This window comes from Chelonoidis abingdonii, chromosome 14 (genome assembly GCF_003597395.2).
Source record: "Chelonoidis abingdonii isolate Lonesome George chromosome 14, CheloAbing_2.0, whole genome shotgun sequence".
In the NCBI taxonomy this organism is placed as follows: Eukaryota; Metazoa; Chordata; order Testudines; family Testudinidae; genus Chelonoidis; species Chelonoidis abingdonii.
In genome coordinates, this window is record NC_133782.1 from 15473276 (window position 1) to 15500607 (window position 27332).

General features: G+C 40.7%; 1 protein-coding gene across 2 annotated transcripts in view; it reads left to right on the forward strand.

Annotated features, from left to right (window-relative positions):
* Window positions 1-27332, forward strand: part of ATP9A (ATPase phospholipid transporting 9A (putative)) — a 103666-nt gene that overhangs the window by 53772 nt on the left and 22562 nt on the right. For both annotated transcript variants that reach the window (XM_032804035.2, XM_032804036.2), the window contains exons 14-16: window positions 8819-9031; window positions 19166-19327; window positions 26916-27008. In XM_032804035.2, the coding sequence (XP_032659926.1) occupies window positions 8819-9031; window positions 19166-19327; window positions 26916-27008 (468 nt within the window). The remainder of the gene's footprint in view (window positions 1-8818; window positions 9032-19165; window positions 19328-26915; window positions 27009-27332) is intronic.

Consider the following 27332-nt stretch of genomic DNA (forward strand, 5'->3'; position numbering starts at 1 on the left):
AGGAGAGGAGAGAGCAGCCTAGACATGCTACCCTTTCTGGAGATGATGCGAACAATAAATAGTGCCGGATCAAACTGTGCACACACTGTCCCACATCAGTGCCATGGAAAACACGCACACACAGGCATCAGCGACAGGAAGAACCATGGGCATCATGAACACTTTTCTCTAGGTCTTCAAGAAGGTAACAGAATACCTCCTATCAGTTCAATACACTGGCACCATCCAATCGCGCACAAGCTTTTATCATACCACACAACGAGAGCCAGTCACGATACTGCATCTAGAGTACTCCTGTCTACGACACAACAACAAAAGTATGCTGCTATCGGGCAATCAAACGACACACAAAAAGAACAAAGTTAAAGTCCCAAAACAGATGCCAGGCGCCAGTGAGACATGCGGCATGTCCAACAAAACTGCGTCCTCAAAACCACACTCCTTACAGCTCAGTCAATGGTACCCAATCTTATATTCATAAAGGACTTCAGGTGGGGTCAGGCGATTTCACATCGTATACCCAACATTCGAGCCCAGGCCACCATTAAGGCAGTAAGGTTACTTGGTGGCAGACCATCCACATTTTAAAATGAGCACCTAGCCAAGTACTAGCTAGCGTGCAACCTTGGAATCAACCCCTGCTCTCCTTCAATATGCCAGAACTAGAACAGAGACAGACCATTCACTGCTCCCCAACCCTCAAACGGTACAGTCAAAAAGGCGAGCCCTGCAAGAACACCCACAAGTTACTAAAATTGTTTTACACGAAATGCGCAGCTGGCAAGTCTGTCACCACTGCACTAAGATGCGTACTCATTATGAGTAACTGCCCAGGCACGCCTAAAACCATATTCTGCGCACAGCAAGCATGAGGGTGCGGCAAGGGCCGGTGCAGATTCAATTCCTAATCAAAAATAAAGAGGGGCAAAGGGACACTAGGCAGCAATCTATCTTTTCTGCTCATCTATTATGTGGAAAGTGGACAGAGAGCAGGACAAGAAGCTTGAATAAGAACATAAGTGTCATGCCAGTGGCTCTTGATGTTCTAATGAGGCGCTCTTCTCGGTTGGATCTATTGTAATTAAACCCAGGAAGCGGACTCTCACCACCACCAGAATGAAGCGTTTTGACACAAAATAACGGAACAAGCATATCTTGGATCAAGTCGTAAGCGGGTTGCATGACGCTAGACCGTAACAAGTGGATGCGAGCGACTTCACTCCCATTCGCAATGAAGTGATGCAGAGCCTCCAAATACATGTAGAGCAGTACCTGTAAATAGACGCAAAAAGTTAACATCATTCCTCACGTCCTACGATTGAAACGCGATTAACGGTCGATGACGTTCTCGACAATCGAGCCAGCCATGATCCACCATGAGCGTCATAGTGAGGCTGTTGCAACTAACAGGGATGTCAACTCTCCACGACAGATCTAGACGCGGCTTCTACTATATCATATCAGTACACAAAAAATAAGAGGTCAGCTCGCATTACGATTATTGGAGAGTCGAATATGTATAAGATATATCGCAAGATCCAAACCAAATTAATGACCATTAAGCGGGCTTGAAAAAAAATAATCTGAATGTTCCACAATCGCACTTCTATCATGTTAGATCACAATGAGCTCGAGCGGTAATATATCTACTTAGAATGCTGTTAGCTCTCCCTTGTCAAGACCCGATCTCCGGGTGGCCATGGCTGGGAGCCCAGCTCCCCGAGCGTGTTATCAGGCTAAGGTGCCTCGCATGTACTAGTCTATCAAATTAGAGTTTCACCACTCAGCCGCCAACAGCAGAATAGCTGAGGAACGTGGGGAGAGAGGGGCGCGACGCCTCAGCAGCACTGACGCACAGCACCAAAATGTCAGCGCTGTATGGAATAGGGGAAAATAGAGACTCTTACAAGATGCAATCAAATGCGTACATGAGATGCTGGAAGGCTGTCTCAGTTGCGCTTCGATCATCTATGTCTGGGCCTGCAGTGGGGCATACACCCAGTGAGTAGAGGGAGGGTGCTCCGGGGATGCCAGAGCCGTCATTCCACATTGAGACATTGAAGAGGATTATCGCAGCTGAGCACCAGTAGTGGCGGTGATACTGGCCCTTGGTGTCCAATACAGGCATGAATCACACTGAGACTGACAAGTGGAAAGTGCTGAATGTGCTGGCTATGGTATCACAAAACCGAGCGTCGTAAGAGTTAATTGAGGGGCCGTTCGGACAATTTCGCGGCACTATCCCCATACTGATCGATAGACTCGCGAGGTGACTAAAAATAAAACCTCCTGCAAAAAGGATGAGCAGGATGAAACTTGCCGAGCAGCGTAAGCGAGATGGAGCAGATACGAGGGTCTGAGAGCGCCTGCATCGCAGAGGACACAAGAGAATCACTCTGCTATTCCTTATGAGTGTATGAGATCTGTGGATGCAGCGGACCAGTGAATTTCGAGCTTAGTCAACCGTCTCGAGAGATGGTCAATGCGGGGCGCGACATCAAGAAATCCGACCGACTAGGTGAGCCGAAAGAGACACAATACGACTCTTAAAAGAAGCTCATAATTTTGGGCGTGCCAACCCATGGATCTTGGTATCTCAAGAATGCGAGGCGCCTGAGAACCATCATCCATTCTATCTATCATCATCTAGAGCGAACTGATAATAGATAGAGCTATTGCCCGTCGATTAGCAAAACCAAGCCTCATAACATTAAAAGTAATGTCGCTACACCACTATGTAACCTAAAGGATCAACAGAATCACGGAGAGACAGTAAGCGCATCGTAATGAGAGCGAGAGCGAGCAGAGGACCAATCAGACTGGAGACAAGAGGAGTACGGATCCAGCGCGGCGCGCGAAGGGAGGTGGTATTCGCATTCGGGATCAGTTTGTGAGGAGCTATAGTAGTGTCTTCGTTTCTCTGGCCGGAACTAGAAGAGGTAGACAGCAGACATTAAGTAAAGAGCTCCATAAAGTTACTGTCTTCACAGAATTCATCAGCACATTTATAAGACCTAACAGGTCTGGCTACACCATTGAAATGTGCGAAGTGTAGGGCTTTTAATTGTTCTAGTCCAGAGACTACTATTGGTCCCCATGCAGGATGGTGGAGACGGGTGAGTGTCTGACACGCTTTATAGTGCATGGTAGTTACACGGCAACCGAGATTATGCACGTAATCGATACTCGACACCTAACACCAGAGAAGTGAAGTGGACACGTTCTCCAGTTGAGTCTGTAACCATACTAGACCAAAACATAGTATATACCACTACATTCTCTCTAAGTAACTTTTACCTCCTCTGTCTAAGTCTAAAATGCAGATTCTCTTTAAGAGAAAGCACATGAATCTGACCGTCTTTATCACTTGTTTACCTTCAGGTTCTGAATTCGGCACAAGCGAAAAAAGAAGGGCTTCAACACATCGACAGTAGGAGACAGGCATGCGTAGCAGATACGTGAGTGCTAAGGGGGATAAGAAAAGAGATCTAGATGTCTCCTCTCTGGCCAGAATACGCTGACTATCCGTCCGTCAGGATTAACGAAATGAGATCTGGCGACGAAACTGGGGGTGCGAAGGGGGAATAGGATTTATCTCCTATGTTATAAAGACCAAGGGATTGGATCTTGGGGTCCCCAGGAGGTGGGAGGTCATCAGAGTGCCCCAAAACACTATATTTTTGGGTGGTGGCAGGCTATCAGATCTAAGCTGGTAATTAAGCTTAGAGGTTTCATGCAGGTACCCAAATTTTGGACGCTAAGGTTCAGATTTGGGAAATATACCTTATGACATGCATACAGTACAGTGTCAGAAGTTTTCTAGGAATGTTTATGGTCCAAACCAAATATCCGCTTTTCAAAACTGGCTACAACTTGGAAAGTCTTGTAACTTTTCAAAATTGTGTAAAATCATAGTTCAGACTGATATAACATTAATTTGTACTTTTGAAACTTGGCCAGTTTGTCTCAATTTTAAATACCAAAAATCTCCATGTAAATCACATGAGTAAGTACAGTATTTAACTTACGAAGCAAGGCCGTTCTACATAAACATCTGTCGGGGATGGTCTAGATAATACTTCGTCCTGCCATGAGTGCTGGAGACTGGACTAGATGACCTTTCAAGGTCCCTTCAGTCCTATGATTCTATGATAATGGGAGATTTTTCCCTTAGCATTCCTTTTCTATGGTAGTGAACAATCTGGATCTTCTTTGTTTATATGCTTGCACTCTTTTGGTTCAATTTTGTATAACAAATAGACATCTTACGAACTGTAAGGGTGAGAAAACTACATTTCCTGACTCATGCTATGGCTTGTAATTTCCTTTGTCATTCTCATAAGTTGGGTAAACCTATCAAAGAACCCTAGCAGTCACTCCTGCAACTTCCTGTGAAGTAAAAGTAATGACCACAGCTGTGCCTACATATATCATGAAGGGCACATCCAAAAATATCAGCACCAATCCATGAAGTATGAACTGTCCTAGATTTGGGATTCATAATTCATTACAGTCCTTTACAAATAAAAACAAATCCTCTTTGCAATAGAATGCTTTCAACCTTCAATTATTATTTGCAGTTTGTTTGCATTTTAGTGGGTTTTTTTGTATCTTTTAAAGGGAAATGGTCCAGTAAAAATCAGACGTAAAAAGAGCTTCCTTACCTAAGACGAGTGAAAGAACTTATTTTTTTTTTTAAATTAAAAACAATTTTTTTTTAAAAAATCCAAACTTAGTGAAATGCAAAAGGTTGGTCGCTTTAACTTTTGGTGCATGTAATAGTGTTATGCTCCTGTGACTGCATTGGACATATTGTAGTAGAGTGTTTAAATTCAATGAAAACACTGTTAAGTAAGAATTAAAATAACTAACAGGTTTCAAAGTGGTAGCTGACCCTGCCAGCAGGTAGGGGATCTTGGGGGACAACTACTGCGCTGGTGGGGTGCAGAATAAACTTTATTAAGAAAATGCAAAAACAGGGAAAATTCAATAGTGAGGGGTATGGGGTTTGTTAAGGTAGACAGTTGGGGAGGGGTTTCTTTTAGTAAATAGTATAGGGGGTTTCAATAGTGGGGTACAATACAGTGGGGTACAATACAGTTGGTAACCAATTAACACTGAAGTATAAATGTAACAGGTAGCTAACAATTTCTATGTAAAGAGTGTGTCACAGCAGCATATAACTAACTAACAGTTGTGGGTAAAATGTGTTAAATAACAACAACTCTAGGTAAAAATGTGTCACAGTGGTGTAAATGTAAAATGTGAGGTGTGTCAGAGAGAAAAAGGGTAACCAATGGGGTTTTATGCTAGACTTCAGTAATACAATTGAGGTTTGGCAGCAGTAGGAGCGGGTGAACACGTGTGGGGGAAGGGATTAAAAAGAGAGAGAGAGAAAGGCAGGGGTAGAGGAATGAGGTTGGGGGATGGGGGAAGAGGAGCACGTGGGGTTTAAACTCAGAGACACAGAGAGCAGAGGCTGCGGCAGAGGGAGATTTAAACTCAGGGAGACACAGAGAGCAGACAGGCTGCAAGTTTAAACAGCAGAGAGACTGCAACGAGTGACTGGGGAGCTCGGGGGGAGACACGGGCAAGCTCGGGGGGGGGGATAGGGCAGCGGGAAGACAGACTTAACCACAATTATACAGAACACAGCAAAATCTTATCTATGATCTAACTTAACCAAGACTACACAAATTAGCAAGTAACAGAACACAATGCAACAATTTTTTAAACCTAACTTACAGAGCACAATACAAACATTCTCTAAACCTAACTAACCACAGCTATGCAAAATGAAATTACAACTTATCTAGACTAAGAACCTGATTCTAATAGGTGCACCTTACACTATGCCGATTCTTTGATCGGGAGGGGGAGCAGTTCCAGAGGGCAGAGTGGTGTGTGCCCAGGGTACAGCCCCGGGGGGGGGGGGGTTAACTAGTGGTGGCTGCAGCAGTGGGGCGGCTGCAAGCTGGCAGCCCAGGATACAGTCCAGGAAGGCACAGCTTAGCAGCGGCACAGGCTTATTTTTAGCAGCAAAGGCGCTGCGGAGCAAGAAACAGATTACAGATACAGACCAAGGAGTTAGCTTAGGTCTGTCTGCTGGGGAAACAAGGCCAGCAGCTAGGACAGGGGGAGTTTGCAAGAGGGAGTTCTTACCAATCCCCAGGACAGCAGCAAGCACAGAGACAGGAACAGCTGTAGCATCGGAGGATGGAGAGAGGACTCGATTCGCTTACAATAATCAGGAGATCTCCAGGCACAAATTCGTTGTTTGTGGGAGGGGAGTTTAAAAACGGGGGTACGCTCAAAAACAAACGAGAGCGGGGAGAGGGCCCCCCAAACACCCCTAGCTGATCAGACCGGGTGGCAAAGCAAGGACCTTCTCCGAGGTCTGATCAGAAAATCTCCAGCTTTAAAGGCAAACTCAGGCAGTTTCCCACCAGTACTTTTGATTGGCTCCTCTTGATACAGGGGGGGAGAGAAGGCAGGGAAAGGCTGCAGGTAAGCATAGGCATGCCTGGGCATGTTCTGAGCCACAGGTATGACTTATATGCTTAATTAGTTGGCCACTTCAGGTCATGCATTTCTGGGCAGCACCCCCCACACCGAACCCGGGTCTGAACAAAGGAGTCAAACAAAGAAGCAAGAAGCCCCCTCCCTAGGCAGAGCAATGGCTCCAGTTAGTCTGTACAAGCCATTCCTATGAATAGGGCTGTGACTTTAGTTAGCACAGTGGCCGGGAGGGGCGGCCACACAGGACAAACAGAAAGGAGAGGGGAAAAAGGAATGCAGCAGGAGGACAGCTGTAACAGACAGTAGCCATGTTAGTCTGTAGCAGCAAAAACAACGAGGAGTCCCTGTGGCACCTTAGAGACTTAACAAATTTATTTGGGCATAAGCTTTCGTGGGCTAAAACCCATCCAATGAAATGGGTTTTAGCCCACGAAAGCTTATGCCCAAATAAATATGTTAGTCTCTAAGGTGCCACAAGGACTCCTTAAAATAACTAACGTCATTCTTTATGCTAATGGGGGGCTTGATAATTTTAAAAAATCCATCTGGAAGTCAAGAGAATTTCTCATATGAAACGTGACTGACTTACCTCTTTCCTGAAAACAGGATGAATTTCTGCTGCACTAGCCCGGCAGGTTATTACGCTTGAAAAAATGTTTTAACCCTTAAGAAGTCATCGGTAGTTAATGTTTTAGGTTGCCTTTTAACACTGTTTAGTTTAATAATAATTTAGTTATCAGTAAACCGTTTATAAAGTTTGCTCTTAACGAGCAGCTTTCTCTCCAACCAATAGACTCTCCTACAGCTAGAAATAGTTTTGCAGTGGCTTATTAATTATCAGAAGTCTCTGGCTTTAGTGACCGCTCTTTTCCTCATTTGTAAAATGCAACCCTGCAGATTCAGTCAATAGAATTTGGCAACAGATAGGTGGGTCATTGTACAATGATGTCTTGCACACCTGGCATTTGCAGACACCTCAGAATCTTCGTGTGCGTATTAGTAGATGTGGCTTTCAACTGCTGGCCACCTTAGCCATCTATCTGGCTTTTGTTCCTTGGCTTTCTCAGCCATTTTGGCATCTGATCTCTGTCAGACATTGAGAGCCGCTAGTCAGTCTGAACTGCGAGATACTTCCTGTCTATAAACATTTCTCTGTGATCAGGCTACACCTGTTCAGGCACCATCTCAGTCTGAGAGGTGAAGAAACTCGACTAGTGGTAAATTACTTCCTAAAGTATCCAGTATTAGTCAAGACAGGATAGTAGACTTAACAGATTGTTTGAGTACAGCATGTGACTCTAAATGTGGTTGAACCAAGGACTTCACTATTCCTATTGATTTTATGTGGAAGGCACTCTAATATCAGGGTGATGGGTAGCAGTTTAAAACCCACAGATTTTAGATTTATTAGAGACTCAAATTTTGAAGATAGCATTTAATTGTACAAAATGTGTGCACTAAACTTGTGTGCTGAACTTCTCATAAATCTTATAATATATATGTTCTTATATTTTAAAAATTAAGATGCTTTATAATTGGAAACATTTGCTAGTAACGATTCATTGAAATTGTAGTTCTTTATTTCTCTTATTTTTAACATGCTATGCCCTTTGACCTGGAAGTGAAACTTTTGTCCTCTTGACATTAAAGGTTAACAGAACAGGAAACTGGATCAGTATGTCTCCTCTCTGTGACCAGCATAATTTAGTAATTGTATAATTACCTGAGGAGTCTGATTCTGATACTAAAAATAGTATTAAAAATTAAATGAACTTAATTTAAGTTTCTCATTCCATGTGAGCCCATCTGTTTTCTGTTTTCAGCAATCATGTGTTCATGCGTATGAAAGCCAATTCATTCTCAAGCATAAAAGCCACTGGCCTTTTGCTGAGCAAAATGCTGTTTCAATGGAACACACGATTTGGTGATTTTGGGGGAACATTTTTATCCACTAAGCTTGTGTAGTGATTTGGTGGATCAGCAACAAATTACTCTTTTCATCCAAGCTGTGCTGCAAACTCTTGGACAAATATCTTAGGGAGTTATTTTTTCATTTCATCTATAATTAAGTAAATCTAACTTCATTTAGCTGCACATAACTGGGAAGTGGTCTCAAGTTATTCCCATGATAACACATACAAAGAAGATGCCCCTGTCAAAAATATAACCCAAGTTACTGGAGGTGTGAGTCCATGCAAATAGTATGTTTATGGTTATAATAGAAGTAAGATCCTTAATGATATTCGATTATTCCTGCTTTTCAAAACTTTCTATGCTTTCTTTTCTCCTTTCTTGTAAGCAGTCACAAGACCCACCTGCTTTAAAAGGCCCCACCCTGGCCACCAAAGTACGTAAAACCATGAGTAGCCGTGTTCATGAGGCTGTGAAAGCGATTGCCCTCTGCCACAATGTGACACCAGTCTACGAATCTAATGGTGTGACAGATCAGGCTGAAGCTGAGAGACATTATGAAGACTCCTGCAGGGTGTACCAGGCTTCCAGTCCGGACGAGGTGAGATTTCCTTTTTTCTCTACCCTCTTCTCCCTCACCTCCATGTTTTTAAAGGCTTGAAATAGACAATTTCTGAAGGAAGCCTCTCTGAAATGGAAGAACTCAGTGTCAAACCATCAGTGCTAGCTAATCATTGCTGATAGAGCATCCTCACGATGAATTGTGTCGTTGTCACATTAATATATTTGAAAATAAGTCTGTCACTTCTGTTAAGAAAAAGCATAATCAAAAACTCTTTACTGTAGGAATGAATAGGGAAATAATGAAGGTGCTACAGGTGAAACAAATATTTTAAAAGTGGAACAAACCCTCCCTCTTTGCATATATATTAAACCAATTTTATGTATATTTAGCAAGGAGAACCACAGCTCATCTTTAATTTAAGGCAAGCCTATTCTAATCAAGTCAAGGGGTTAGACTGTCTATGCAGTTATGGGACAAAGGGAGCATAAACTGACTGCAAATGCCCAGCAGAGAATTATTCTGTCACAGGGGAACTCGCTGCTGGTGCAAAGGGCCAGATCTGGCACAGATGCCTGCAGTCCCCAACCTCTCTGGGTATATCTAAACTGCAATAAAAGACCCATAGTTGGCCCAGGTCAGATGACTCAGGCTTGCAGGGCTCGAGTTATGGGGTTATAAAAGTAGAGTGTAGACATTTGGGCATGGGCTGGAGCCCAGGCTCTGAGACCCAGAAAGTGGAGGAAGATCTCAGAGGCCATGCTCCAGTCTGAGCCTGAACTTTACACTGCTATTTTCAGCCCCACAGCCCAATTCCCCCCCGTTGAGCCCAAATCAGCTGACATGGATTCTGAGACTTGGTGCTGCAGGTTTTTTATCACAGTGTATCCTATGTGACAGATGCAGGGAGGGGACTGTGTCAGAACAGAACTCTGCGGTGCTAATCCTCCACTGGTGTATGGTCCAGTAAGGGCCTGTGTGGGGATCCACTCACTACGCCAGCACCTCCTCATGGCCAATACGGGAATTAGCTCTGGTAACCAGTGTGCCCTGCTGTAGTGCTCAGCCCATCATCTCTTCTGCTTTTGGACCCATGTCCGTTCAAGGATCGCGATGTCCTCTTCAGTGACACAGCCCTCTGGCTGTGCCACACTTGATGGTCCCCCCTTCCCGGGGACGTCTCTGTAGTCCTGGTCCAGCCATTTCTGTCAGTGGTGACCACAGTCTACTGTTTAGTCACTTCCTCAGTGGCGAGTTTGGGGGACCTGAGCCTGCCCACTACTCTGGGTCCCGGCCCAGGGACCCTATAGAAAGCCACTGCTTGCATCGCCCCCTCCAACACTTCAGTAGGTTTTCCTGGGCTGCTTCCCATGATCCCAGCACGCTCTTTGCCCTTGCCTCAGGGCCTCAGCCTGCAGATCCTTGCAGCCCACCAGGAGCTGCCTTTAACTCCCCAGGTCTCTGCAGCACTGTTCTGCCCAGCCTGCCTTCAGCCCGCAAGGCAGCCTATCCTCCTCCTTCGTCATGCTCCAAAAAGTGACTGTAGCTGCTCTGCAGCCCTTCTTGTATGGGCCAGCCTGGCCCTGGTTGGCTGCTCCTCACAGCCCTTCTCTGATTGGCTGCATCCCACGCAGCCTCCCTAAGGTTATATTAACGCCCTAGAGCCTAGTGTTGACCAGGCACCCCATCACAGGGCCATATACCAAAAGTGCAATTTAGAGCAGACCAGCAGCAATCCTAAGTCATGTTGGGGCCCTCAAAACTGGAGAGCTTTAACTGGTGTCCCCTACTTCCTTCCAGTACAGAGTAGAGCTTTTTAGTGCAGGATTGAATCTGTGTTGTTAGAGGTGCTTGCCTACTGCATAAAAAGCTTAACTAAAATTCCCTTTTTATTTTTTTTACAGGGATTTTAAATATTTATATTTTGTGTACCAGTAATACTTATTGGATATATATTTTATTGCAACTAAACTAAAACAGTATCGTACAAATTCTGAACTATTCAGTGCTAATTATGGTTTCTTAACAGTTTGTTTGAATATTTACACTTGCCCATATCTGCTAAAAGACTGAAAATTTGAAATTTTTCTTAGAAATTCCATTGATGATGTGTAGATCTTTGGCAGTATTTGAAAGGTTTTTTTCTTATTGCTTTATATAAACAGTTTTTAACTTTTAACATTATAAGACTACCTAGGTTTCCTGAAGGTGGTGGTAAAGGTGAGGAGCTGTTCATGTAAGAACTTTTTTAAATCCTTCGAATATCCAGAGTTCTAAGAATATTCTAGTAAAGTACAACCTCAAAAGATTGTGGCGATAACTTGCACATACTCTTAAAATATTCCCTATGATTACACACTCAAATAGACCATGATCTCCTTTCAAGAGGACAAAAGGTTTCCTAGCCCCCAGTATAGGATCATTTTAAGTACATTCTTTTGTAAACAAAATTCTTGTGCTCATGGTGACAAAAGGGTATTTGTGTCTTCATGGTGTTTGGAGTGAACAAGCACTGTGCAAATGCTGCTGCCAAACCATACTTTTGTTCTGTATTTTGCTTATGTGGGTTTCTCCTCAAAGTGTTGCTCCCGCCAATAAAGCAGTTTTACAGAAGTAGGTGCCTTTGCATTGAAGTGAGATGTTAATTTTTGTGATCAGTATTTGAGGCTGTTTCTTAGTGAATTTATTGGCTATTTACATTCACAGCCTCTGTTTCTTTACCTACATGCCCATAAAGTCTCAGTGAACTTTGACATATTTCCATTTGTAATTGTAACTCCTGCTTTAATTTTTTTTTTTTTTTGCAACTAATGTGGCTGTAATACATAGTATTTTTATATTGTAACTTTATAACTAATCTCTCTGAAATTATACTGTAGTCTACATTGTTTTCCTTGCAATGTTTTGAATTGCAAGTGGTTTCAGAAATCAGATATGCTTTACCACACTGAAGACATCTTGTCTGTAGGTCTCAAGAGTACAAATATCAGTCAAACATCTACTGTGTGTCTCACAATAGGTGGTACTAAATATGAAACCAGTGCTAGTTAAACCCTTCAGGAAAGTGTGATACTGTTAAATAGCATTCATGGATTCCTAGAGGGAAAGTCTTTTAACAGGCATCTAAAGCCTACCTTTGACATTCTATATCAATAAAATATTAGCAAGTCAGGAGAGGTCAGTTTATGAAATGAGTACAAAAACTTGTGGTGTTCTTACTTTTGAACAGTGAGGGTAATTTCTACCAGTTGAAATAGGATTAATTTCCTGTAACAGAAAGCAGGATGTCCTAAATTTGTTTCCTGTGCATATTCCCATTTAGAAGTCTTGAAGTATCTTTATTCAGATATCAGTTACAGCCTTGGGGCTCTTTGATTGTGTCAGTTGTAGCCATACAGTAACTAACAGGGGAAATGAAATAGATATAATCTGATCAGAGATAAGCGTGCTTGGGATTCTTGGGCAAACAATCTTTTTAACCCTGACAGCACTCCACAGCTTCCAGAATGTGAAAGAGTGTGCTCCAACTGATTACTGCCATTGTCTGTGTTCCTAGGAATCTAGTTGGGGACGTTTGAAGAGCAACTAATAACAAGGATCAATTTGTCTCTCTTTAAAATGAAATTTGTTAATCAATATCCATTTCAGCAGTGTCTTGAGTAATTTAATGACTAGCCAGAGGGCAAAGTTTAGGGAGATGGAATATAGAGTTGCATTAGCAATTCTGACTCTCAGTGCAGAGAAATATATCTAACCTAGTATAGGCACACAGAGCCAATATCCAGAGATTCCTAGAATGTAGTAATGAAAGTTTATTAGCTATTTTGGTTGCTGTTCAGCACTGAGCGTGGAGGACTCTCTTGTTATGTTTCTCTCACGGATCTGAGGGTTCTCTGAAAATGGTTTTACTTTTGCTTGCTTTACATATAAATCCCCCCCCTCCCCCCCCCACAGACACACACACAATTTCCCACCCACACTTATTTTCCAACTCAGGTGCTTCTCTCAGACAGAATGACTGTGACTTGGAACACACATAACTGTCAGTTTATATAGCACAGTGTGTGACAGCTTCCCATCTTTGATTACTCTGAAAATGCACCCCTATATCCAGTAAAACAGGGTGCCCAAAATCTGCATCAGTGAAGGCCATGTTGATGTTGACACTATTATTTATTTGCTAAGTGCTGTGTAAGCCTATTAATTTTAAAATTTTCCATTACAGCTCGTCAGCAAACTTCAAAAGTTTCAGTGAATTTTTTTTTTTTTTTTTTTTTTGCACAGAGGCAGGAATTCTGCAGCTTTTGGAGGTTGGAAAGTGTTGATTTAAAAGCCAGTGCCATTTCCCTTCCCCTGGAATTGAGTACTGAAGGATCAGGGTAAAGTTAAAGAGGGACAGAGGAGTTGGTCTGGGACCAAAAGGTAGGCGGAGGCAGCAGCAGGAGGGAGGATCTGCTGCTTTCTTGTACAGGCTTCTTCTGGGTCTTAATGTCCCCAGGATTGTGTTGCATTCTGCACCGCCTGAGGCTTGTAAGGTCTGCGCTCAGCTAATTTTTCAGTTACGTTATATTCAGTTTTACGTATTACACTAAGTGTTAACTTTTTTGGAAATTTAAATGCTTATTGTCCGGAGATCTACTTTAAATGGCAGACCAAGAAAGAAAGGGACTATTTGGAAGCGGGAAAAAAAAGTTAGTATACCTCAATAGCAGTACAACATATGGAAAATTGATACCTACTTCTCTGTAGTTTTTTTTTAGTTTACAGGAGATGCTGATATTTAATATGTGTAACTGAATTAGTGTGTTAAGTGCAGGATTAAAAGGATTCCTCCATCTCTGCTGGAGGTGCTGCAGAATTAAACCATCTGCAAAGTTCATAGGGAAATGATTCGTAAATTGACTAAGGAAGTTGTCCTTGCAGTTGCAGATATTATTAGATTTTTAAGGTCAGAAGACCACCATGATCATCTAATCTGACCTCTTAATAACACAGACTATAGAAGCCCACCCAGTTATTTCTGCATTAAGTCCACAACTTTTTGAGCTATAGCATATTTTTCAGAAAGATATCAGTTTTGATTTAAAGACTTCATTTGATGGAGAATTCTCCATGTCCTTAGGTATGTCCTAGTGGTTAACTACTTGCTCTTTTTCAAGTGATTTGTTTTAACTGCATTTTTTCTAGTTTGAATTTGTCTAGCTTCAGTTTCTAACCATTGGATTGCTTATGCCTTTTTTCTGCTAGAGATATGTATTTGTTAAATGGGTACAACTTGGCTTTTGAGCAGATAGAACAGTGGAAGCATTTAGTTTCTTTTCCTGACAGTGAAAATCACTACTGGAGAAAATGTTCTGCCTCATCCCTAGAGGAATAGTTTGCAGTGTATGGGGAATCCTAGCAATCGGGAAACTTCTGGCAATGAAGTACACTTAAGTTGATTTATTACTGGGTATATTTATTTTAGCCTATACTGAGGGAACCAGATAGATATTTCTCCATTCCTTCCATAAAAGGCTTACACCTTCAGAATATTGTATCTTGTTTTATTGACAGCCCAGCCATTGATTTCATTTAATTTTAATTGTGGAGTCCAAGATAACATTGTTTATTATATCAGTTCTTTTTATGGAATCAGTTATTGTAAATGTCCTGGTAAATCACATTTTGTATATTGTGGGGTTTGAAATCTCTCTTTATTTATTACTCATGGTAATTACTTTTCACTTTATGTAACATATGAAAACTTCAGTGATATTGTATTAAGGCGTGGGCAGAAGTGAAGGGTTTAAAAAACAAACAAAGGCCTCTAAGGTACAAAATCTATTATTCTCTTCTGATCAATAAGACACAAGCAAATTAATGGGTTTCAATACTTCTGACTAGCTGATTCCCTGTAATTCTGGTCCTCTTATTTACTTAACACAAAGCACTTTTTCCTTAGCAGCCCTGACGAAGCTTTTGTCCCCTATGAAAAATTGTTTAGAAAGCATTTTTTTTACCTCACCGTTGACAGTCTAGAGTGAGTGGAGGAGATGGACCACCTCTTTCCTTTTTTCACAGTTAAAGTACTGTACTGTAACATTTTTCATCTAGTCCCAGTCTCCTGCATGAGAAAATCCAGGTATTTTAATAATTATTTTTCCATAAGACTCTAACTGGGCTGTGAAGGGAACAAGGAGGTTTGTCTTTCAGACTTGTGGACAAATAAGCATGAAGTGTTCTTTTCAGTCTGTGAGATTTCAGAGAGTTATACTAGTGTAACATCACCCTGTGGAGGTGGGATAGAGAGACATCAGGTCAGGGAACAGAGGTTAGAAACTTTTAATAAATAACATAAATTGAACATTTATTTATTTCTGTATTAACCAGTGCAATAGAAGCCTGAGATCAAGTTCTGATCCAGAGGACTGTTACGAATGAGGACAATAGAAGAGCCTCTAACTAGCTTCTTTAATGCTTTAAGGATGTTTTCAAGACTAGATGGGGAACAGAGAAGCATGAAACCCAGGCCCAGATCTTCAAAGGTATTTAGGCTCCTAACTCCCATTGACTTCACTAAGAGTTCGGCACCTAAATACCTTTTGAGAATCTGGGCCTCATTTCCATTTAATGGCAGTTGGGTGCCTAACTTTTGAAAATCTCCCCATAAAATATTTTCATCATTGTACAGAAGTTTTTGGGAAAACCAGTTCTTAGTCTTGGGAGACTCTCCTGCTTCCCTTTCCCCCTCGCCAAAAGAAAACCATATAATTTAGTAGAAGCAAACCTAGCAGGATTAATTTCATTAATTAAAAAACTGGGGGATGAGTAGGGGTGCAGAGAATTCTGTATGGAACTAGCAGGAAAGCAAAATAAAGCATTTAGTCTTCTCTGTCTTGTTTTCCATAATAATGCAATAAAAACTAGCCTTCTGTATATTCATGTACCCTAAAACAAGAGATTGTTAAAAACAAAACAAAAAAAAACAGCCATCTATAAAGGTGTGTTCTACTAGCCTTTTCTCCCATAAGAAAAAATGCTTTTAAATCTCCAACCAGCTGGGTATTAGGATGCTGATTAGTCTAGATATTCTGAGGACAATATAATTTGGCGGTTGCTGATGATAAACCACGTTAGCACCAACTTATCAGAAACTAATACAAGAGCCATGTTGGTTGGTTGTTTTTCATATGAATTTTCTTGCTATCTTCTGAGCAGCATTTTTCTTTCTTTTACAAATAGTTTGAGGGAGCAGGGGAACTGCCACTACCACGTTCTAAGGGTTGATTCTCCTATTAATTGATATTGGTTTGTGTTTCTAGGAGAGAAATTAGTTCCTAGGTGTTTTGATGGAGGTGCTCTGGCTTATCCTAGCCCCATTCAATTTATGAATGGAGAATTCTAAGGGAAGTTCTGTTCTCAAGGTGCTCTAATTGTTAGAAAGGTTTGTATTGGAAGTTTACAGGTATGAAATTGGCGAGATCAGATCTCTTTCTAGCTCTTGCTGAATTGGATTTCAAAGGAGTTCTATAATGGCTTCTGGAAATGCCCAGAAGAAATGGGCATTCATGCTAGGTTTAACATTTTCAAAGATAAAAAAAAATTTCTCAATCATTTATTTAAACTGTTAAATATTTTCCTCTCCAAATACCACATTGTGGTTCCAAATCCACTGAAAGAATTCTGTTAAGTAAAAAAAAAACAATCTAACTAGTGATGTATGGTCTAATTCTGCCATGCATCCTCATGCTGTGTGTAGAACCATAGTCTGTGAGCAGTCCCTACTGAAATATCTATGCTCAGAGGGAATTAAGGTGACCCTTTTAATAAGCTCTCATTTCAGCTGCAGTGATAGTGATTTAAATCTGAACCAGTGTTGGGTTCTGTGCATTTAGTTGGACCATGCTTTTTGTCTGAAAAAATAGAAAATGATGGTGACATAGAGTAAAGAAGTGAGAGAGAGCAAAAACTGGAAGGTGTCTTAATGCAAATATTCCATATGGATAAGCTCTGAATTAGCCCTCCAAGGTTTCAATTATTGCAGTCCTAAGGGGGAGTAGTTCCTTTAATTTGAATCCCGTAAACAGTAGTATATGAAAGGTCAAACACAATAAGCAGCATTTTAAGCATGTTATTTCCCTCAAGTCTGCAGGCCCGGGTTTTAGGGTTTAGACACTCACTTTGCAGTAAGTTTTTTCTTCTTCAGTATATTGTAATCACCTGATGAAGATGAGTAAGCTACTACACAGATTCTAAAGAGGCTTTTAGCAACGTGGAGTCTGTGTTAGGGACCTAGAGCCAAGCTGTCCAAATCCTAAAAGTAGTCAAAAAGCTTTAGATTGAGGGACAGCCTGCCACGGAGAGTCACACCAATAATTCTGGACTTGAAATATCTTGTTAGTTTGAGGGCCTAATGGCCTATTGAAGTCAGTTGAATCTTTGGATGAGACTTACCCTTAATGTGTGCCCACAGCTTCCAGTGAGGGTTAAAGCAGCTACTTCAAGTTGAGAGGATAGCTCCATGGCTTAAGTATTTGATGTGTGGTACGTATTTTTTCATGAACTTCCTTGGAAGACATAACTTCTTTAGAAGTAACTGAATCCTTTGTCCTAGCGCTTTCATTCGCTAAATAGATGAAAGAGATGAAATGTCAGGAATAATTATGATTCTAGAAGTGATTTCTCAAATGAAGGGAAAAGATTATTAGTAAATATGTCTCCACAAAACTGGTCTTAATTCCACTCAGCTTCTCAACAAGATAATGGCTATAAGACAAGACAGGTAAAGGCTTTTTGTGTACATTTCTTTAGACATGCCACTCTTAATGGATGTCTATAAAAATAGGTGAGAAATCCACTGACACTTGGGTTTTGTTTTTATTTACTTAGGAGCCAGTGTAGAGTGACTGGATACAGCAAGCTTTCTTCTCAGAGATTTATATGCACTGTTGAGTCTAAATCTTTCCTTGCTGAAAGAACCTGGGATGTGCAGTGAATATAAGTGCTCAGATTGCAAGCATTAAAATGAATTAGGCAAATACTCTACTGATGTAACTGCCTTGTAGTAAACTAAGTTACACAAGCAGAGAACTTGGCCTGATATTTGCATCAGAGGTAGGGTTGCCAACTTTGACTGAAGCTATTCCGGGAGATTTTTTCCCCCCAACATGACATAATGTAATTTTCTTAAAATATCCTATTAAAATCTCCCAGATTGCTTTCAGTAGTCGCCTGTAGATCAGTGCTGATTCTGGGGGACTCCAGGCCATCCTGGAGGGTTGGCAACTGTGGTCAGAGGTGGGACTGAGTTTTAAAGTTGGATACAGATTTAGCCCAAAATTTGTCTGGGGGAGGTAGAGGTGTTTTCACTGGGGATGGGGAGGGAAGGGCAGTTCCCAGTATGTGCAGTGTTTCCATTTGAAACATATCTTGATCGGATTTAAATAAACTGTTACTAGCTGGGCTGACTTGGTGCAGTTGTCTCAAGGGAATGTCACATTGAAAGAGTCTGAAATTCTCTCTTTTGTCCTCAGATCTTTAGAACTCTCCTCTGCTCAGCTTTGTTTACAACAGTAGTTACGTCCCTTGACATTGTAGTCAAATGCCTAGTGCACAATAAAGCCACATAAACTCACTGACTGGATCTGTTTCATTAACTTCCTTTTCATTTCCAGTTTTCAGTGGCTTTTATTATGGGCTCAGTTCTGCTCCCACTAACCCCAGTGGTGCAGGATCACATCCTGTCTCATCACTTCGGGTTAGTGGCATGTTGGCAACCTAGACCTTCATTGTTTTAATAGCCTCTGCTGTCTTAAACCCACATTTGAATGGGGGCAGTCATGCACTGTGTGTGTTCACTGCCAACTTTTTTTTTTTTAATCATCATCTGGCTGGCTCAGAACACAGTGTAGTGCATGTCATGTGTTATTGGACATTAGTAAGTCCTTCCAGGGATGGAGTAATTAATATTGTCAATGGGCAGGAATGGCCGCAGTAAATAACACTAAAGGGCCATTTGTTCACATTACATGGCTAAGGTAGAAAAACTGATCCATTTTACAGTGACATTAATGACTGAGTAACTTTTTCTTCAGTTAACCCACTGTCCCTTCCCCTCTGGTGTTCATTTACATGACCTCTGAACCACAAAGCTCAGCAGTCTATCTGACCTGTGACCTTTCTTGTATTTAGGTGGCCCTGGTACAGTGGACTGAAAGTGTAGGCTTAACACTGGTTGGCAGAGATCAATCCTCCATGCAGCTGAGGACACCTGGTGGTCAGATACTAAACTTCACCATCCTCCAGATCTTTCCATTCACTTATGAAAGTAAACGTATGGGAATCATCGTTAGGGTAAGTTGCTTTTCACGTTTCTTTTCATCTTCATGTAACTCTTGCAAAACACTGACTGAATAAGCAAGTACAGTCTGTTTGATGTCAGCAACATTGTTCTTCATAGGAGAATGTTACATTATCTCAGATACCAGAAACTAAAATATTTGTATACGTTGAAGTACTGTCCTTCCATCCCCCAGAACTGATAAGTAAAGTGTATTTTCTTTCAACTCAAACTGCAAAGGCCTGTGACAGTCCTTAGCTCATAGAGAGTAGGAAAATAATTGTAGCCACTATTGAAAGTAACAGCAAAAAAGCACAAACCCCAATTCAGGAATCACCAGTAAATAGATATAGATTTACCCCTCAACTACAGCTAAATTAGGAGTTCTAATGACTCATAACAGATCAACTACAATATAGTAGACGTGCTACTGAAAGTCAAATATATACTTTAAGAAGGTACTTTCTAGTTTACTTCTTAATGAGAAGTAAACTATCAAATAATCATGCTGGGATTATATTGTTTACACAACGTATATTATACTGTAAAATAAATCAAGAAATGGGTTTATTATGTGATTTCCTTTCTATGTGATTTCCTTTCTTTGTTCTGTCCCCTGCTGGCTATTATGATAAGGAAACCTCTGTTCCAGAAAAAATGCTTGAAGTACTTGGTGCATGGGGTTTCCCAGAGGAATTAGAGTAACCAGGTGCATTTGTGCATGCAATTCTCTTATGTCTTCAATGACAGTAACTGCATATGCTAATTAGATATGCAATTACGTATGCATTTGCACACCTAATTCTTTATTTTGGTCCTATGCACTAATACAGTGGAGACCAGATTTTCAAAAATCTGATTCAGCTAAAAAGGAGCTAGTGCTAGAAACAGTGGAAATATGCAAAAGGAACGAGGAGTGCTTGTGGCGCCTTGGAGACTAACATTTATTTGAGCGTAAGCTTTCGTGGGCTAAAGCCCATTTCATCAGATGCATGCACTGGAAAATACAGTAGGAAGACAGATAGATACACGCACACACACACACACAGAACATAAAAAGTGGGGGTTACCACACCAACTCTAATAAGACTAATCAATTAAGGTGGGCTATATCAGCAGGAGAAAAAAAGCTTTTGTAGTGATAATCAGGATGGCCCATTTCAAACAGTTGACAGGAAGGTGTGAGTAATAGTAGGGGGGAAATTAGCATGGGGAAATAGTTTTTAGTTTGTGTAATGACTCATCCACTCTCAGTCTTTATTCAAGCCTAATTTAACAGTGTCCATTTTGCAAATTAATTCCAGTTCTGCAGTTTCTTGTTGGAGTCTGTTTTTAAAGTTATTTTTGTTGAATAATTGCGACTTTTAAGTCTGTAATTGAGTGACCAGGGAGGTTGAAGTGTTCTCCGACTGGTTTTTGAATGTTATAATTCTTGAAATCTGATTTGTGTCCATTTATTCTTTTGCGTAGAGACTGTCTGGTTTGACCAATGTACATAGCAGAGGGGCATTGCTGGCACATGATGGCATATATCACATTGGTAGATGTGCAGGGGAACGAGCCTCTGATAGTGTGGCTGATGTGATTAGATCGTATGATGGTCTCCCCTGAATAGATACGTGGACAGAGTTGGCAACGGGCTTTGTTGCAAGGATAGACTCCTGGGTTAGTGTAATTATGTAGGTTTTTTTTCTGTTTCTCTCCCCTCTTAGGCTGTTAACTGTAATATGTCTCTTGATGCTTGTTACCTACTCACAAACTGGTGAACCCATATTTAAACTTTTTCAAAACATTCTTAGCTCTCTTATCAAAGTGCAGCATTATTTATTTATTTATTGTTTCGGTAGTGCCTGAGGACCAACCAAGATGTGCCCCACAGTTAATCCTCAATAGCCTTGAAAGGAAAACTATCCCTCCCCATTTCACAGATGAGAAAGCTGATGCAGAGTTGAAGGGACTTCCCAAGGTTTCAGCGGGAGTAGTTTTACAGCCGGGGCTAGAATTCAAATAATTTTAGCTCTCACAGCTATGTTCAACCTAGTGGATCTCCCCACTCTTTAAATGAATAGTGACTGAGGTGTCTGCACAGCTAAAAAGATATATTTTTTAGTAACGCACATGAACTATCTTGAGGTTAAAAACACAGTGAAGACAAGGCTCTTCAGTTTTACCTCCAGTAGCCCATGCATGTTAGGTGTATTTGTTTTTTGTGTTTTTACCGCTGGGTGACTAATGCACGTGAGCTATCTGGAGGTTAAAGAAAAAACAAAAAAACCAAACCCATGCCCCAGGCGGCAGTATAATGCTGACCTCATCTAGTTTACATTGTGGTAAAACTAACATGCATTGTCTTCACTGTGTTTTTACCCAAAGATAGTTCATGTGAACTTCGTTATCCTCTAATTAAAAGTCCATCTTTTTAGCAGCAAAGATATGGCCTTGGAAGGGCCTTGTACCTCTCTAGTATTATTACAGGTTAGAATGGTAAGACAAATCTTACTTGTATTTGTAGGCGAGTATTTTAGGTTAGCGTCTTCCATATGAGATTCTGTTATACAGTCACGTTAATTAAGTTTATTCCATTGTCTCATGCTTTATAGTTTTTTATACCACCACAAGAGTGAGGTGCTTTGCAGACATGAAGGGGAAAGAAGGAATTACAGCCTAAACAGATAATGTAAAGTTGAATGATAGGTGGGATGGTATAAAACAAAAAGCTAAGTGATTGATTGGAGAAGCTCAGCATGCATCTGATTCCCTAATTTTTGTTGACGTACAGATTAAGATATAATGTGAACGCATGACAGTGTCAATAAGCTAAGCTATGAGTAAGGAGCTAGGCAGTGTTGATAAAAGATTTATACAGCACCATCAATATATTAATATCACCTCCCGTCTCAGTTGTGGCATTCCAGACCTTGGATCTGCCATTGGTTCAGGACTCAATGCTTCCCATTCTGGGGCCTGGGCCCTGGCACCTTTTTAGGGGTGGGAGTGAGGGGAAACAAGAGAATTTTAGTGGCAGGCTAGCTTTAAAAAACCAATACCCTGTATCTGAAATTGGTCCATGTTTTGGAACAATAAGTCCTAGGGGGAATGGAGTAGTAGTCAGAGTGCAAGTGAGGTAATCAGAAGTACATGATAAATACAGGAATCTAGCAAGCAATTGGATATCATCGAGATACAGTTCATAACTTTGTTCCAACGAGTGTCTGATATTAGACCTAGTTGGGACAATGCAGTCACCAAACGCTCATAGAAACATAGCAAGTGCTGTGTTCCTTTTCATCAGCTGGATTATTTCTGTAGTGGAAAACAGTATAGACTAAACAGGTGGGTTGACACCATCCGAATAGTGTTTGAGACCTAGACAGAAACAAAGAAATTTGACACAACCTGTGGAAAAATTTCAACAAAATATCCTCCCTCTCCCCAATTTTTTACTAGTTTTGTTCCATTGCAGTAGCAGCAAGTCACCAACTTGAATTTCATCAAGGTTTTCACTTACCATCCCTGCAGAGAGATGGGTATTCCTGAAACATTCTGAACTTTTTCTTTATCTTCACTGAAATGGAGAGCTTTAGTGAGCTTCCTTTTTTCTTTCCTTTCTGACAATCTGTCTGTCACTTAGAGTGGCATTGGACCTCCAAGGCCAGGATTATGAATTCCATCCTAGTTTTTAAGGTAATTATAAGCCACAACTCTCCTTCTAATTAAAAATATTTCTAATATACAGTGCATATTAGGTATGATCCCTCTGAAGACAGTGGCAAAACTCTCATTCACTGCATTTGGGAACATCATCAGGCCTCAAATCTTGAGTGTCTACGTATATTATGTTGTTGTGGTGTCAGGATGGAAGCTGTCATAAACAGATAGCGAAGGGTTAATGTTTCTTTTCCCTGTAAAGGGTTAACAGAGGGAACTAAACACCTGACCAGAGGACCAATCAGGAAACCGGATTTTTGAAAGTGAGGGAGGGAACTTCTGGTTTTGGGTTTGTTCTGCCTGTTTGTTTTCTCTCGGCTATGAGGGAAGAGCTTTCTTTTTTTTTCTATCTCCAAGCTTCTTTTACCTTCTGTTCCCAGTTGTAAGTACAAAGGTAGCAAAACAATTAGGCTTTATATGTTTTGTTTTGTATTTACATGTGTGGAGTTGCTGGAATGTTTTTAAATTGGATATCTTTTTGAATCAGACTGTTATTCTATTTTCTTATAGCAATAGCCGTATTTGTCATCTTGATTCAGAGTTTATATTCTTATGTATTTCTTTCTTTTTATATAAAGTTTTTTTTAAAACCTGTTTGAGGTTTTTCTCTGGTTAAGACTAAGGAAACAAAGGGGGGGGAAATCTCTTTGTGTTAGCTGACTAGGTTGAATGCATAGCCTCAGGGAGGAAGGAGGGGGGAAGGTAAATTGCCCTCTCTGTTTTATTCAAGGAGTTTAAGTACAGTATCGCCCAGGATAACCCAGGGAGGGAGAACTGGGATGAGATCAAGAGGAGACAAGGGGGAGGTTGTTTTCCCTTTGGGGTGAGACTCAGGGTTTCTGAGTCTTGGGGTCCCCTAGAGAAGATTTTGGGGAGACCAGGAGTTGATCAGGTACTCAGAATCCTGATTGGTGGCAGCGATATCAGATCCAAGCTGGTAATAAGCTTGGGGGAGTTTCATGCTAGCTTCTCAGTTTATGAACACTAAGGTTCAAATCTGAGTAGGAAGCTATTACAGAAGCCTTGGCCCCTGTCTGATGGGCTTGTGAACCTGTTCCTTAGATGTTGTGTGGCTGAACAACTAAATGAGCTCTGTCTTCTCTTTTTTGAACTGAAGCGGATTTTAATTAGCGGGTGTTAACTGGTTGGGTATCACCACGTACTGTGTTTCTGCATGCTCTGAACTCCTGTCTTCAAACAGAGTTTTCATTTCTTTTTATGAAAAAACTTTTTTTGCTTAACAATTACTAGTTGTCAAGTAAAATTTTATATATTTATACCAGTGCAGGTACCAAATATTATTTTTTACCTACAAGCCACCAAATATATTGGGTGCAATTGAACCCATTACTTCATCAATATTAATTTTAAAAATAGTGTCTTAACTGTTGATAAGAGTCTGCAGGGGGAGGAGGAGGAATAGCTTATTGAGTAGCTAAGTATATAAAATAAATTCACAGTTGGAAAAACCAATTCTAAAAGCTCTTCCTTGAAGCTATAAACTTCTGTCAGACTTCAGAAAAATATCTGAATAAGATATACAGCTAATTTCCTCCTGTCCTACTTGTCCTTATAGACACACAGATTTTAGCACCAGAAGGGACAGTGTGACCATCTAGTCCGACCTCCTGTGTATTACAGGCCATAGAATTTCATCCAAGGATTCTTACACAGAGCCAGAAAAATGTGTGGTTGAACTTCTCAGAGATGCCTGCTTCCCCTTGTGGTCCTGCCTGCTGTCTCTTGTAAAGGGTCTCTTTGTATTATTACTATGATAACTTTTAAACTTCTTTAGCAGATGAGGACTAAGGTGGCAGTGTGTGTTCACAAGTAGCAGATGTTGCCTCATTTAAGATAGTTTGGCAATATTTACTTATTACACATGATTAACTGTCATTGTCTGGGGGTTTATTATTCCAGTTCTAAGTCTTGTTATAACAAAGCAGCCACCCTCTTTACAGCATTGTTTACTTGCTTATCTTCATGTTAAGAAAAGGATTGCATTAAAAAGATATTTGTTTGTTGATCACAAAATTTTCCACTCTGTGTTGTTTTTTTTCTTTCCCCACACAAGTGGAATGATGATGTTTGCTTTGCATCAAAGATAGCACTATTGTCATATCTGGAACCGAAAGAGGCCTTTGAACCATGGCCAGAATCAGACCACGATGGAAAAAGATGTAGCTCTTAAAACAATACAACTGGCAAATCTCTCTGTAGATTTATAGTGTGATCTTACCATAATATGAGAATGTGCTAACCTCCTGTTGAACTCTGCAAGAGGAAATGACTAATGCAAGGAGATAGTTGATACAATATTTATATTGGACAAAATTTATAAACGATCTTAAGCCAATTCTATAGCACAGGAAGTGGAGTCTTTATTCAGTTTCCTACAGAGATGTGGTTAAACACTTTTTCTTTAATCAAATAATTAAATACATAAATCTTTTGCCAATGCCAGAAAGCTTAATTTTTTAAAATTAAGTGTGTTCTGGGTTTTCTTAGTGACCTATAAAACTTGAACTCTGAGATGTACGAACTGTGCATATTGACACACAGGCAGTCAACACCATCGATCAGAAATAGTTTGTAATGCACCTGTAAGAACCACCACATGTTCCTGGTAAAGGTCTAAAAAATATTTAAGGAACAGCATTCAAATGCAAGCAGCTAAAGCTAAGCACCTTATTCCCAGTGTAGAGACCTGAATAAAAAAGTGGCTTGATAATCAGAGATACTGAGTATCCACAGCTCCCATGAAGTTTCCTCAAGCAAAGGAATCCCATTTCCTCCTTCCATTCCCATTTTAATTCTTTTTCTTCTGTGCTGTCCCCTGTGGCTGGAAAGCACCCTCTCAACACCAGCGGACCAGGCCCTCACCCATTTCTCAGTCCAGTCTCTCTTCTACGAGGCCCATCCTCACTAACCCCCGTCAGTAAAGTGTCTTTTCTGCCCTAGTGAATTGTCAGATGAGAAACAGGGAGGGGGAAAAAGATTAAAAAACAAAACAAGCCCCCTAGTTCCCCATTTCCTCTGGGACTCCTAGTGCATCCTTGAGGCAGGGTTTTTTATTTTTATATCGTGTCAGCCATATCGCCATTTAACTGGCTTCTGCAACGGTTAGAATACAAGGAAATTTTGCATCATCGAATGTAAATTGGAGAGAGTACATTGCAAACGTTGCATTTTTTTTTTCCTATTCCCTGTCTTCTTTGGAAAGTATTTTTGTTTTCTTCATTCACTGTTTTTTCTCTCCAAACTTTCATCTTTTTGTTCTGTACATATTTTTTTCCCTCTGTCTGCAGATGCTGTCTTGGTTTACAATGCAAGTTTTCCTTGCACATTGTTTGACCTCCTTTGCAGAGTTTGCAAGTGTTTCCATTAGCCCACCATACTAATAACTGTGACCTCATTAGACATTTGCCTGCTCAGAAAGGATTATGAATTTGTAACAGTGTAAATATGCTTTGTTTGCAATCTACAAATTAGTCACATCGTGTGAGGAAGGCAGTAGCCTAACCCCTCTGTGGCAGGCCTGAGTTTTAATTATACTTATAAAGAGAGTATAATTATAATTCAGGGAGCCGTTAAGATTGGAATTTAATAAAGTAAAATCATTTATTTGTTACTTACTTTCCCCCTGTTAAGTGTAAACATCAAAGTTGATTTCCAGGATGAAAACAAAATGCACCACTGTCATGGTTACACCAGACCATTAATGATTAGAGTTAGGAAGGGGGATGACTGTTTTCCATATAGAATAGTGTGAATACAACCTAGCCAGTATCACCTGTTGTTGACCAAGAAGTTGATAATCCTTGCATGAAGTATCTTGCTGCCTGCTGTAGATAATTGAACCCGTAATCTTTCACCAGTTTCTTTCTCTCTCAGGATGAGTCAACGGGAGAAATCACTTTCTACATGAAGGGAGCTGACGTTGTCATGGCTGGCATCGTGCAGTACAATGACTGGCTAGAGGAAGAGGTACAAAGTAGTCTCACTTGCTTAAATGTAGAGTATTTACTCCTTCAGGCAGGTGCTGCTTGTTCCATGGCGACATGTGACTAAGCATCCGACATTACATTGGTGGAGCAGACTGAAGTAGCTGTTAAAATGTATGCAGGAAAAAGATTGTTTGGTTTGGCATTTTGATTGGTTTAAACTGTAGCCAGAGCTACAGACACAGTATTAGTCAATTTTAAAAGGAAGCCTGGTGGTGAATTCAACCCATTTAGTCCAGGATAACTCTGGTAAACAAAATGGACATTGTCCAAGCTTAGGGTAGTCACTGGTCCAGGTTTCTTGTTC